Here is a 15,053-nt window from a genome sequence, read left to right on the forward strand (position 1 = left end):
GACTTAATTTTCAACACAATGGATCAACTCTTGAAACCCGAACGTTTGGATTTGGACCAGCATGCTTCGGACGCATCGGCACGCTTCGGACACTGGTTTATGTGTATGGAATTCTTCCTGGACAATTCCGCAGCTGTCAAAGACGCTACGGACGCTGCGAGTATGAAACTCGGAATTCTGCGGAATTGGGTAAGCCACCGGGTTTACCCCCTCATCCAAGACGCCGACACGTACCCGGCCGCCTGCGACATCTTAAAGGCGCATTACCAGCAGCCTACGAATGAGGTGTATGCTAGGCATCTGCTCGCTACTCGCGCACAGCGACCTGGGGAATCGGTGGAGGAGTTCCTAGGCACCCTGAAAACACTTGGCAAAGACTGCAAGTGCCAAGATGTAAAAGCCGCAGTGTACACTGACGAGCTTGTTCGCGATGCCTTTATCACAGGCCTCAGCTCCACTTACATCCGGCAGAGACTGCTGGAAAAAACGGGATTGGACCTGAAACAGGCTGCGGACACAGCATGATCCCTGGATGTGGCCCAGAGAAACTCGAACGCCTACTCTTCAGCCCGCGCCGTCCACGCCGCCACGTGTGCACCAAGGGCGCCGCCATCTTGGAAGGCATCTTCCCCGCCCGGCAGCCCGACACCGTCGGGGCCCCGCTCTCCCCCCAGAAGCCCTACGACAGCCGCGACGCGTCGGGGACCCAACTGCTACTTCTGCGGGCAGCCGAAGCACACCAGAAACCTGTGCCCGGCGAAAGGCACCACCTGCTTTAAGTGTGGTAAGAAGGGGTACTTCGGGAAGGTGTGCAGAGGGAACCCCGCCGGAAAACCCGCCACCGCCGCGTGTGCGCCGTGGGAGTGGCCATCTTGGACGCCATCTTGCCCGACCTCGTGGGGTCCGCCATCTTGTGAGCAGACAGCGTGGACGCCATCTTGTCTCAATCAGGGCCCTACAGTGGCATCGGTCACAGTGGACCAGACCAGGCCGCACCCGCTATCCAAATCTGTAAGGATTTCGGGGGTTTCTTTTAACTGGTTTAAGGTAATCTACCTGGCCAGCAGTCTTTTTGCTGCTGCACTCTAAACCAATTTTAAAACAGTGGTTTCGAATCACTACCCCTCCTTTAGTTCTGAGTGGAGGAACTTATAATTAATGATATTAAAACGGAACACGTGGTTTGGATGAGAGAAAAATATCAATCTTTATTAACTAAAAGAAACTACAATCACAATATCAAACTATCCCACACGAACACAGTAAAATTGTAAAACTATATATCAAGGGGGTACACACGGCAAAAACGAGGGGTACAATGGCTACAATGTATTTAAACAATCTTAGCAATTCCCTTAAATCACCATCCCCCCCTTAACTCCTGCTAGGTTGCCTTGTTGAGAGTCAGAAAATCTCTGCTCACATGGTCCAGCGAAGAAAGAAAGAGAGAGAGAGAGAGAGAGAGAGAGCTCACCTTATCGTCCCAGGAAGTCAAGAGAAAGAGCTGGCTTCAGCATCTATCTTTATACCTGGTGAGCCCCTCATATCCTGCCTTGCAGGCTGTGTGCAAAATTTCCCTGTGATAGGCTAACTCAAAGTGGTTAGATTGAGTTAATGTGATTTTGAGAGCTCCCTTTGCTGAAACAAAAGGGAGATACATCTGCTCCATTGTCCAGTACTGGGTGATTGGAAACCCATTTAAAGTTAACGCTTCCCATTCAAGGTGCAAACGTCTCTTCTGCAGTTTCAGGTGTATCTAAACAAATGCTAATAGCATTCAGTTGCTTTGTAAACAAAGCATTGTCCTTTGCCTTCATTGAACCTTACTTCCACACAGAAAGCTGCATTCCAAACCTCTTTTGTCCTTCAGCCATGTGGTGTGACAGCCATTTTATCCTTGGAAATTTAAAAAGCACATTGCCCAGGGATACTTTAATCAAAAACATGAATCTTCAGAACTGTAAATTATTGCGAATTCTTACAAATCAATGGTGGACATCGAGGTAAACGGGTGCAGGGTTAAATGTTTAATTGACAGTGGAAGCACGGAGAGTTTTATCCACCCTGAACTGGTACAACAACTCTCCCTAAAGGTGGTCCCTACTCGGGGTACCATCTCTATGGCTGATAAAACCCAGACATCGACCATTATGGGTTACTGCACGGTACAATTGTCCGTTAACGGAACTGTATACGATAATTTTAAAGTATTAATCATGAAGAATCTATGTGCGAGCGTGATCTTGGGCCTGGATTTCCAGTGCTACCACCAAAGCATCACGCTGAATTACGGTGGGTCCCAGCCGCCCCTCACAGTGTGCGGTCTGGCTACCCTGAAGGTAAAGCCGCCTTCGCTATTCGCGAACCTTACCCCTAACTGCCGGCCAATAGCGACCAAAAGCAGGAGGTACAGCTGGGAGGACAGGCAGTTTATCGCGACCGAGGTAGACAGGCTCCTGAAAGAGCGCATTATTGAATGCAGCAATAGCCCGTGGCGCGCCCAAGTGGTGGTGGTAAGGGGTAGCGAGAAGAAACGGATGGTGATCGACTATAGCCAAACGATCAACAGGTACACCGAACTAGACGCCTACCCGCTACCCCGCATATCAGAAATGGTGAACCAAATCGCCCAATACCGGGTGTTCTCCACCATCGACCTCAAGTCAGCGTACCACCAGCTCCCTATCAGACCAGAGGACCGCCCGTACACCGCCTTCGAGGCGAACGGACGCCTCTACCAATTCCTCAGAGTCCCCTTTGGGGTGACGAATGGGGTCTCGGTCTTCCAGAGGGAGATGGACCGCATGGTCGATGACCACCACTTGCAGGCAACCTTCCCCTACCTCGACAACGTCACCATCTGCGGTCACAACCAGCAGGATCACGACTCGAACCTCGAGAGGTTCCTGAAAACCGCACAAAAACTCAACCTCACCTACAACGAGGACAAGTGCATTTACAACACCACGCGCCTCTGCATACTAGGCAGCGTGGTGGAGAATGGGGAAATCGGACCAGACCCCGACCGATTGCGCCCCCTACGGGAGCTGCCCCTGCCCAACACTCCCAAAGCCCTGAAAAGGTGCCTGGGGTTATTTTCTTATTATTCCCAATGGGTCCCCAACTACTCCGACAAAGCCCGCCCCCTCTTGAAAGCATCCTCTTTTCCACTCTCTGCTGAGGCCCATGCCGCCTTCAAAAGCATTAAGCAGGATATTGAGCGGGCCACGCTACAGGCAGTGGACGAGAACACTCCCTTTCAAGTGGAAAGTGATGCGTCTGACTTTGCCTTGGCGGCCACCCTCAACCAGGCGGGGCGGCCCGTAGCTTTCTTCTCGAGGACCCTCCAAGGGCCCGAGATCAGACACTCCTCCGTAGAAAAGGAGGCCCAAGCCATCGTGGAGGCAGTGCGCCACTGGCGCCACTACCTAGCCGGCAAACGCTTCACCCTACTTACCGACCAGCGGTCGGTAGCATTTATGTTCAATAATAAACAGAGGGGGAAGATTAAAAATGATAAGATTCTTAGGTGGCGGATCGAGCTCTCCACCTTCGATTATGACATCATTTACCGGCCAGGGGCCCTTAATGAATCCCCCGACGCCCTCTCACGAGGGATGTGTGCCAGCGCCACCGGGGATCGGCTACAGACCCTCCACAATGACCTCTGCCACCCAGGGGTCACGCGGCTGTTCCACTTCATAAAGTCCCGCAACTTACCCTACTCGATTGAGGAAGTTCGGTCCCTGACCAGGAACTGTCGCACTTGCGCTGAGTGCAAGCCTCGGTTCTACCGCCCAGATAGAGCCCACTTAATCAAAGCTACACGGCCCTTTGAGCGGCTCAGCTTAGATTTCAAGGGCCCCCTCCCGTCCGTCGACCGCAATGTTTACTTCCTGAACATTGTGGACGAATACTCTCGTTTCCCATTCGCCTTCCCCTGCCCAGACATGACCAGCGCCACGGTCATTAAATGCCTCAACAGCCTGTTCTGCCTGTTCGGTATGCCGAGCTACATCCATACGGATAGGGGGGCGTCCTTCATGAGTGAAGAGCTACGCCAGTACATGCTGTCCAGGGGGATCGCCACGAGCCGTACCACCAGCTACAACCCCCGGGGTAACGGTCAAGTGGAGCGAGAGAATGGGACAGTATGGAAAGCAGTCACTCTAGCTCTAAGGACCAAAGGCCTCCCTATCTCCCGCTGGCAGGAAGTCCTCCCAGATGTGCTCCATTCGATACGGTCGCTATTGTGTACTGCCACTAATGCCACGCCTCACGAGCGAATGTTTGTCTTTCCCCGGAAATCCACCTCAGGTGTATCCATGCCGTCATGGCTCTCCACCCCAGGTCCGGTATTCGTGCGAAGGCATGTGAGGGGCCACAAGACGGACCCTCTCGTGGAGTCAGTGCACCTACTCCACGCCAACCCCCAATACGCGTATGTCCGGCACGCCGACGGAAGGGAGGACACCGTGTCCATAAAAGACATCGCCCCAGCCGGTAACGACAACAACCACGACAACAGCAGCAACAACGACCACAGCAACTCTTACCCACCCACTACTCTTTCATCACCCCCGGAAGAACATCGACCAACGGTACCCCCACCAACTACCCCTTCAACAACCCTGGCGGCACCCCCGGCAGAGACCCAGGAGGCCACCGGGGACACCCAGCCGACACCCGCGGCACCACAACAGCCACGTCGGTCGCAGAGGACTATCAAACCCCCGAACAGACTAAATCTATAGAAGGGGTGAATGTGATGAAATATTCCATTCATCACTCATCAGTATTTCTCTGCCTGTGACTGTGGTTGGTTTCAGTTTCATTTCCATTGCATTGTACTGTGTGTAGGGCTCCGCCCATACCTGGCTCCTATGTAAGCTGGCCCAGCCTGCAGCACATCCAGTACGGCAGACCTCTGGATGGAAGATACATTCTCCTCTGTGTGTTACCTTCTAAGTCAATAAAAGCCTTGTTTTGTTTCGCTAACATCGAGTCTCTGATTTATTGAGGCACATCAGAGATCACTGGGAAGCAACCAGCAAAGAGAAACTAGACTAATTTTCTCCTCCTGATCCTTGTAATACTGTAGCCAATAATAATGCTCCCATCTTTGTCCCTGATAGGATTAGATAACTGCACAGATCATATTAAACCTGGTTACGATCTGCTTTGACTCACTCAGCATCATACCATACTCACTATAGACCCATCCTTGTGCGTCCACGGCTATTTGTCCCAATGTAGCCAGCTCATCTCCAGCAATGCCTCAGACTCCAAAAATTCCTTTTCCCTATTTACATGTTGCTCCTTGGTGACATTGTCTGTAGCCATGTTATAATTTTTTTTAATGTAGGCTGGCAAGACCCATCCAACCCTCAATTCCATGCACATTTCAGGGTTGTCGATTTTCTGACATAAAGTTATGGATGATTCAATTATTTATCTCCCATTGAAAGTCCTTTGTTGCTGATTCTATTCCTTTTCCTCACTCAGTTGAACCAAACGGTGTGAAACCTCAGTGTCCTGTTTGATCCTGAGCTATTTCTCAAACCGCCAGATCCTATCCATCATCAACACTGCTTATTTCTGCAACATGGGTCGCTACTGCCTTTAGTCAACCCCACTGCCACTGTTCTCTTCAGAATCAACCTCTACAATGCCTTCCACCTCGGCCTACTGAGCTCTAACAGATACAAACTCCCAACTACTCCAAAGCTCCACTGGCCACATCCTGTCCTGTATTAAGTCCTGCTCACCCGTCATCTCTGTCCCCACTGACCTGCCTTGGCTTGTGTCCCCAACACAACAAATTCAAAATCCTCGTTTTCATTTACAAATCCTTCTTCCATGGCCTCATCCCACCACACCTGTGCAACCTCTTCCAGACGTATATCGCAGCTCATGTTCTTCAATTCTGACTTCCTGCACATTCCCCGGCCCCTTCCAAGCAGCTCGCTCCCCCGTTGAGGGCAAATTTCCAGCTATTTCAGCCCCACTGGTTAGAGTTATTTCCATAAATCTCATTGTTTTGCTACTTTTCCTTCTATTTTTTGTAAAAGAAACCTCCTCGAAACTTATCGTTTTGACCATGCTTTCAGTCATCTCTTCTGCTTGGCATTTATCATCTGTGAAGCGCCTTGAGACATTTTTGGTGTTAAAGGCACTATATAAATGCAAGGTGTTGTTGTTGAACAACAAGTGTGCTTTCAGTCTTGGCTTTGTCGTCTTTGCAAGTCAGCCTGGCTTTGATTTAGATAGCTTTGCCACCAGAAAGGTACTTCTGCCTGTGACAGATTCAGTGAACACTGCAGGGCTCGCTGAGTACAAAGAAGTATGTTCGAGGACTGCTGCTGTAACTCAACATATCTCTTGAGCGACGGAGAAGTCAAATGAAATCAGATCACACAGAATAACTGGGCATTTGGATGATGAATCACTTTTTCTTTAATAAATCAAAACAAATCCTATCTGTTCTTCATGTTGCACTTTTTAAAAATGGAAATGAATAACTTGCAATGAATGTCTTCACTATGAGGAAGATGCCGTCGTCATTCACAGAATGTGAAGGTGCCAGTAACTATATCCAGCAGCGTGACTACCACATGCACTCGCACACACAAACATAATGAAAGTAATCAATGTTAGTAATCAAAGCCACATTCAATTAAGACCAAAAAGTAGCTATGATATTATTTATTTTTCTTAATAAAAGTTAACAAAGCCATTGTTAAGCAGGAAACATACAGCTTGAATATGCTTACATTCTTCAGGGCTCTAAGAATGCGACTTTCTCTTTTTTCCAACTTCCATTACACTGCTTTCTTTTGCATGCAATGATTCTTTAACTGACACAGTTATCCTTTGATGATTAAATGAGCAACGTTATGAGGCCTTCAAATAAATAGGTAACTGACCCACCCTCACCTTATGGCCTTGTTTATGACTCCAGTATGCATAAGACCGATGGCACTAGTCAAGGATGTGACATGGCAAAAAGCTGTATTCAGCACATTTCTCCCTATCTCTTCACTGGTGCAAACCTATATATAGAGCAGAACAAAATGCACTCCAGATGGCATTAACCTAGATTTCTGTCTGTGATTTTCTTTTTTTTTTGTTCGGTCAATGAAATCATACCTGTGTACTATTCCTTGGAGAAAATGATCAGAATGCAATTGAAAGAAATTTTAGACAATAATAAAAAACAATTATTAGCACCCGACAAGAAAAACAACATTGAAAAATAGAACCTCCATAAGAACAATAGCTTAGGAAGGGACCATGCTACCTGCTTTATACAGTTATTACAAGTGACTATGCAAACAGTCTCATTTTTTGGGGTGAAGTACAAGACACGGGCAGCCAGTCCGCACTTTAAAACATCTATATATACCCCGTTCATGCCCGAGTCTTGTTTCATAACTAAAGTCATTTTATATAAATATATATCTTTCAAAGAATAGATTTGGATAAAATTGGTTAATTGAACGGTGGAAGTTTATGTTTCCCACAGTGCTTTAGGAATTCAAATAGTTAACACTGGTTGAAAATATATTTTTCAAGTAGATTTTGGGACTACTAAAAAGGCAAATGCCCGTGAACATAAAAGAGACCAGCTGATTTCTAACGGTCGTAGCTTTAGGTTGTATTTTGTTACAAATATGAACAATTGGAGTGCACTGCCTGGTAGGGTGGTGGATACAGATTCAATAGTAGCCTTCAAAAGGGAATTAGATAAATACTTGAAGGAGAAAACATTGCAGGGATATGGGGAAAGAGCGGGAGAGTGGGACTAACTGGATTGCACTTCGAAAGAGCCAGCGCAGACTCGATGGGCCGAATGGCCTCCTTCTGTGCTGTACTATGATTCTATAACTGATCAGAGCTTAAGTTTCCGCTGCCTTATTGAGGAGGATCTTGTAGTGAACTATTCTATATTCAACTTGTTCGATCTGTCTGATTTCGTCCACCTCCGCGATTACAAATGTAAGGCTAAGTTTTAGTAACTGTCCGCAACCCAATTTCTCTGAAATGCCAGGCTGTGCAAATTCTACAGCCTGGTGTGTTATTACAGTCACAGCGTTTAAAGAACTCCCTGCTGGTTGAGACTGAAGGAGGACTGTTAGTCTGCGGCAATGCTGGGAAGCCTACACTTTGCCAAGTCAAGCAAATGGTATGTGTCTAGATGCCAAGGCGTACAAGCCTGTCACTAAGCAATCTGCCAAATCATTGACAAAATAGTCAAATGAATTAAATTGATCTGTAATTAGAAATTTGTAGGAGGTTATGAACATTAGTTCGGTGCTATTTCACTTTTTCATCTTGTTCTATGAAATCACTCCATCAAACGTTCCACAGTATGTTGTGTAAAAAGTTAATCCTTTCTTAATGAATACCTAAATTAGAGAAAGAATTTTCAAACTTTTCCATAGTGCGTGCACCAAAATAAAATGTTCTGAAGCGAGAATGCCTCACTTCTAAGACATGCATCTGCATTGCAAGAAAAAAAAGGATTACAGAAAGTGAAATGTTTCTGACTGTCACCTATTATGTTCTGATGGAAATCACTGTACATGAAAGGCAGCCAAGTGGTTGGACTTAAGTCCGGTGCTGTTGTGATGCTGCAAGGCTCGTTCATGCTGAGAAGCTGAACAAATGTTAAATGAGCTGGATTCATTCTCTGGCTAGCAATATTCTAGTATAACCCCAGTGCAACCCCTCCCCAAAAGTACCAGAACAGTCATGCACTATATCAAGTGGTGCTAAGCATTTAAGTTCTAATTATATTTTACTATCGGATTGTGAATCTAATTAACGGCTTTGATAAATAATGCAGGCTCGTCCGTGCAATTATTTGGTATTTACAGTCCCACTTTGCAGTTCGTTTCCGCAGTGTCTGTGTGTGCGTGCGTGCTGCATATAAACTCCTTCAATGCAAATTCCCAAATGTTGATTTTGCTAAACTTGACTAATTAATATTCTTTATTGTAGCCTTGGGTATTTATTTTAGTCGAGAGGTTAAGTGGGTCGAAAGTTCATGCAGGCGAGGAGTTCTTGAAAATATTACAAAACGTTGGACTTGCAAAGATGCACTTTAAAAAAATTCCATATAAACTGCGAGGCTCGGCATTAGTGTGATGTTGCCGATTCCACCTACATGTCCACCCGTAGTTAGTTGTCGGGCGGGATTTCACAGTCCTTCGACATTGTGACACTCGGAGGGCGGCCTGCGGGCAACATCAATAGAACCACTCTCCACGCAGTCTTACATTCTTTTAAGCAACAATGGGGGATGGGGTGGGGAAGAGTCCTTGATCTTTGTGGATCCAGATGTTTCCAAACCCCGGGGTTTCACAGGAGCAGACAGGCTGACGACCAGCTTGCATTCCAATAATCCTCATTACCCAATGCAACAAACAAAAAAATAAACCGCTGACTTTATTTGTCACTTTACTTTGCTAAGTTGATGGAAGATAGGTAGATTTATTTTTTAAACAATTAAGCTTGCATTAAAATATCACTACGGTAATAAGCGCCTCTTTCATTTTGTAACTAGGATCTGATTTAAGTCTCTGGAACTTCTAATAAAGCACTAAACCAGTTGCTTGCTTTGTGCTACTACACCGCCTGGGGACCGATGATAAAACTCCCGACTTGGTGAAGCCAATGTTCAAAAACTGTTTGGTACAGCATTATTTTATTGCTTATATCGGTTTTTTGTTTTGTTTCATCCAATGAAATGGTAAAATGGTTACTGTAGCAATTAATCCCTTCTCCCGACTATAATACACTGGCGGTCTAATTCCTCAGTAAGTTTGAAGATGTACTCTTATTATTGCAACGAGGCTTGGAGAGAGCTTCAATACCTTCCAAACGCGCCCCCTCTCTCTCTCTCTCTCTTTAGCACCATCACACAGCAGGCCATGAAAGAGGGAGAGAGAAGGATCACACACACACACACACATCGCAGCAGCACATGGAGCGCTTCCCACTGTGAGAGTCAAACCTTTTGTCACTCGGGTTTCCATGGAGAGTGACACAAGCAGCAACTTCAGCCCCCCTGGTCCGAGTGGATGTCCTCATGCATAGCTATTACAAATAATTAATAGTAAAAAAAATCCAATCGGACCGTCTTTAGTCTCAAACAAGTCCATTTCCGCAGCAATGTGATTTACACATCCGAATTAGAGCCAAGGTTTGTCAATCTGGGGTCGGAGTTAATCTCGTATCTGTAATGATAACCTTCCATATGGTCTCGACATGCATCCCTGACGTTATAAAGCCACTTTTTGATGCCTTTTCTGTTGAGGTACAGGACAAACATGAAGATCACCCCGATCAGGGCCAGAACTATCCCCAGGAAGACGTAAGAAGTTTGCAAAACGCTCTCCATGTTTCCTCGGAAGGTGCACTCCAAATCGGAGTATTTGGCCTGCAGGATGGGTTTGTTTTTCATGCTTTCTGGCGAAGCGCAAAGCAGCCTGTCTTTCTGCTCCACTTTCTCGGTGCTTTCCAGCCAGGCCAGGAACTCCTCGATGCCGCAGTCGCAGGCGAAGGGGTTGTCCCGCAGGTTGACGCTGATCTGGGGCTGGCCGCTCAGCTCGCTCAGCGTGCTGTTGCCCAGCGTCTTGAGCGCGTTGGAGCTGAGGTCGAGCGTCTGCAAGTTCAAGTTCTGGAAAGTGTCCCTCAAGTCGACGAGCGAGTTGTTGCCGAGCTCCAGGTGCCGGAGCTTGGGCAGGCGGGAGAAGGTGCGGGCCGGCAGGTAGAAGAGGTCGTTGGCCGAGAGCTGGAGCCGCACCAGGTTGGCGAGGCTGCCGTTCTGCAGCAGCTCGGAGAGCTCCTCCACCGCCGAGCCGTCCAGCAGCGCCCGGCTCAGGTCGAGCTCCCGCAGGCTGTGCGGGCCGGCGCCGAAAGCCGCCGGGTGCAGGGCGGAGATGCGGTTGTCGCTGAGGTCGAGCTGCTGCAGGCTGGGCAGGGCGGCGAAGACCCGCGGCCCCACCGCCTCGATCCTGTTGCCGCTGAGACTCAGGCTGAGCAGCTGCGGCAGCGATCCGCCGAAAGCCCCGCTGGCCAGGCTGGAGATGTTGTTGCCGGTGATGAAGAGGTTCCTGACGCTGGCCGGGATGCCGCTCGGGATGCCGCTCAGCCCCCGGTTGACGCACTTCACCGTCTTGGCCGGCTCCGAGCACTCGCAGGAGCTGGGGCAGCCGGCGGCGCCGAGCGAGCCCCGCAGCGGCAGCAGGAGCAGCGCCAGTCCCAGTCCCAGTCCCAGCCCGGCCAGCGCCCTCGCCCCATCGCCGCAGCGGCAAGTCTGCACCGGCCCGCACCCAGACATCCTATCATCGAGTTTGGATCGGCCTTCCCCCCCACCACCACCACCACCACTTTCAACCTCTCTTTTTAAGACCCTTCCACGGTCACGGTAAGGGAGGAACTTGGGGGGCAGAACAGGGCAGGAGCGGTCTAAATCGTGGTTAGAAACTCCCGCGACTGGGAGTTAAAGCGGATCAAAGCTCCGGGTCCGGACCCCGCCGGAGGAAATCCGAGCAGACAGACAGAGAGGCAGCGTGCGAGGCGCCGCCAAGCCCCGGAGATCCCTTCCCTCTCCCTCTCCCTCTGTGTGACCCTCGTCCTCTTCACCTCGCTCTTCTTCCTCTCACTCAATCCATCGATCCCCCTTTGCAAATAAGTGAACTTTCCGCTTTGTTTCTCTCTCTCTCTCTCTCTCTCTCGGGCTGAGAATTCCCGCCTGCTGGAAGTTTCACTCTCCTGTGCTTGTTGTTTACAGCTCTTCCGGGTGATGATGATGATGATAAGGAGGAGGATGCTGAGAATGGGCTCCGAGGGTCTCAGGTTAGATTTTTCTGCCGTGTGTCCCCCTCTCTCAGTTTGATGATTGACTACAGATCTCGCAGAGAGAAAAAAATGGATAAAAAAAGAGAAACCCAAATCCAATCGTGAGAGCCGGCGTCCCAAACCAGACCGCCCCCTCCTCCTCCTCCTTTACTAGACCCTGGTCTAACTTTACACACTTCCACGTATTTCTCCCCCAATCGCTGCGAGAAAGGAAATGACTCGCTGCGCCACAGAAAGTAATCGCCGTGGGCAGGACTACTCGAACAGGATGTGGGGTGATCACCAACACCAGCGCCTGCTCTGCAGGTTTTGCGGTCGGACGCGAAGGGCACATTTCTTTTGTGTTAATCATATAAGGGTTTAATGAGTTCGGTAAATACTTTATTTAATAACTGGATGGGAGACAATCTGCCCGGCTACAAATGACTCGAACCCGGCGGGTACCTCCCTATTGAAATACCGTAAATGCTGTTTATTAAACATCACAAATCAGGGCGATCGACCTTTTAAAGAAAATCGGACTTGTAAAAAAAATCAACAGCCTGAAAAAAAAGGGGGGCAATACCCGCCCTTGTGTTCACTTGGTATAAGAGTTGGGTTAGCAAATAGTAAATGGGAGCTCTGTACTTAGAAGCTGATGAAACACCTTGTCATCTCAGCGCGCTGTGTTTTAGAAACCAACTGATTAACAGCAACGTTGTTACATAGAATATGCCGCGTTTTGTTTTTAAATTTGTGTAGTATCACATTTTCTCCAAACATTCATTATTGATTAATTGGAATGGGTGCTTGACTCCTGAATTTAAGCGATTATAGACAAGACACAGAGATATATAACTGGCCACGTTATACACTAATCCAGTGGTTTGACCTGTTCTTGTAGCCTTGCGGGACAAGGGCTCTCTCTCGCCTAACCGCCTCCGTTCCACCGATGAGGCAAACGGATCATTCGCTTTCCTCCTCATGAGTTTCGTTCAGATAGATAAACCGCAGTTAGTCGAGCTTGTTTAATTTTCGTTTTCTGAACCCCACAATAGATCACTGCCTTAAATACGTCTAAAAGTTTGTGAACACAATTTGTTTTCTTGCGGTTTCCTGTAACATTTAATGTGCCCCGGTGTAGAACTTCAATTCAATTCAATTCAATTTTATTTGTCATATATGCAACAGACGTGTGTACTGCACAATGAAATGTTGATTTTTACGAGTCCTCCCACTTTAAATACATTTTGGAGCATCGATTCTACAGAGCAGCACCCGAAGGAATATTAGATCAGTGAATAGGTCAGGCATGTTACCAGATTAGTTTTGAGTCGCGAATTGTTTGAAAATGCAGTGCTGTCTGTGCATCAGGAGTGTGTGTTTGGATGGCAGAGGGAGGGTGGAGATGCTGCGAGATTGGAAAAGAAGGGCTCTGCCTTATCCACCCAAATTTGAAAGTCCACATTACTCCATTATCCACCAATCTAATATCCAACTTCATTATTATAATTTGTTCTTTGGGTATGTTTTCTGTCCTCCCCTCAAACTATTTCGTTTTTAATTCGGGTTCCTGGTAAATGTGATGGAGACAATGCTGAATTGATACGATCCTCTGCAAAACGGGGCTCACTTTCTTTACAATATTATTTGGCCTCAATTACACGATTGTACAGACTCGTGCAAAGCTTATACCAAGTGACAGGCTACAACCAGGCGTTAAACGCCGTATCACCCCTCAATTCAACGCCCCCCACCCCCCTGTAATGATAGTTAACTACGCCACACAATTCGCCAAGTCTGCGATCATGCGTGAGTCCGACCAGACCTATGAAGCGTTGCGGTTTGCACCCAGCCGACAATTATCATTCTCAGGCTCAGTTTCATTAATTAAAATACTGTGACTGCGCTCCAGGTATTATAAATTCCTGTGATTGGGAGTTGCCGTTTGGTGCTGGAGGGGAGGGAGTGCGGTGAATAGCACGCTCCTGCAAGATTTAAAGGGATAGATTCATTTTCGCAATGCCCAAGTCCCTAAGCAAATTATATTTGGGGGAAAAAAAGCCATGAGTGAGGTGCCGGCTAGAATGTTTTCCGCTTCTCTGGGACCACATAATAGACTTGTTAGCAAAATGAAAGCCCATGGGATTAAAGGCACAGCGTGGATACGAAATTGGCTAAGGGAGGGAAAGCAGAGAGTAGTGGTGAACTGTTGTTTTTCAGACTGGAGGGAAGTATACAGTGGTGTCCCCCAGGGGTTCGGTGTTGGGACCACTACTCTTCTTGATGTATATTAATGACCCGGAATTTGGATATACAGGGCATAATTTCAACGTTTGCAGATAACAAGAAACTCGAAAATGTAGTAAACAATGAGGAGGATAGGAACAGACTTCAGGAGGACATAGAAAGAAGTGGTGAAATGGGCAGACACACGGCAGATGAAATTTAACACTGAAGTGTGAATTGGTACATTTTGATAGGAAGAATGAGGGGAGGCAATATAAACTAAAGGGTACAAATTTAAAGGGGGTGCAGGAACACAGAGCGCCCTGGGGGTGTACGTACACAAATCTTTGCAGTTGGTAGGACACGTTGAGAAAGCTGATAAAACAACATGTGGAATTTTTGGCTTTATTAATAGAGGCATAGAGTACAAAAGCAAGTAAGTTATATTAAACCTATGTACAAGACTGGTTATACCTCAGCGGCAGTATAGAAAGGATGCCTTAGAGAGGGTGCAGAAGAGATTTACTAGAATGGTACCAGGGATGAGGGACTTCAGTTATGTGGAGAGACTGGAGAAGCTGGGGTTTTTCTCCTTCAAGCAGAGACGATTTAGAGGCGATTTGATAGAGGTGTTCAAAATCATGAATGGTTTTGATAGAGTAAATAAGGAGAAACTGTTTCCAGTTGCAGAAGGGTCGGTAACCAAAGGATACAGATTTAAGGTAATAGGCAAAAGAACTCAAGGTGACATGAGAATTTTTTTTATGCAGTAAGCTTCAGTGAGGATTGCACTGCCTGAAAGAGGGGTGGAAACAGATTCAATAGTAACTTGCAAAAGAGAATTGGATAAATACTTGAAGGGAAAAAAATTATAGGGCTATGGGGAGTGGAGCTAATTTGATAGCTCTTTTAAAGAGGCATGATGATCCAAATGGCTTCCTTCTGTGCGGTATCATTCTATGATTCTATGATTCTCA

General features: G+C 47.4%; 1 protein-coding gene across 1 annotated transcript; it reads right to left on the bottom strand.

The window, feature by feature from the left end:
- Positions 1 to 6,647: 6,647 nt before the first annotated feature.
- On the bottom strand, positions 6,648 to 12,161 carry tpbg (trophoblast glycoprotein). Its single transcript, XM_085997670.1, has one exon. The coding sequence runs from the start codon at positions 11,345 to 11,347 to the stop codon at positions 10,184 to 10,186; it is 1,164 nt and encodes a 387-aa protein (XP_085853796.1). The 5' UTR covers positions 11,348 to 12,161; the 3' UTR covers positions 6,648 to 10,183.
- Between the last annotated feature and the right edge of the window lie 2,892 nt (positions 12,162 to 15,053).

This window comes from Somniosus microcephalus, chromosome 9 (genome assembly GCF_052327205.1).
Source record: "Somniosus microcephalus isolate GS21.2 chromosome 9, FLI_Smic_1.0, whole genome shotgun sequence".
Taxonomy (NCBI): domain Eukaryota; kingdom Metazoa; phylum Chordata; class Chondrichthyes; order Squaliformes; family Somniosidae; genus Somniosus; species Somniosus microcephalus.

What these genes read in the sequence shown, in the direction of transcription:
- tpbg (XM_085997670.1), bottom strand. Translation starts at nt 11,347, where the DNA reads ATGTCTGGGTGCGGGCCGGTGCAGACTTGCCGCTGCGGCGATGGGGCG.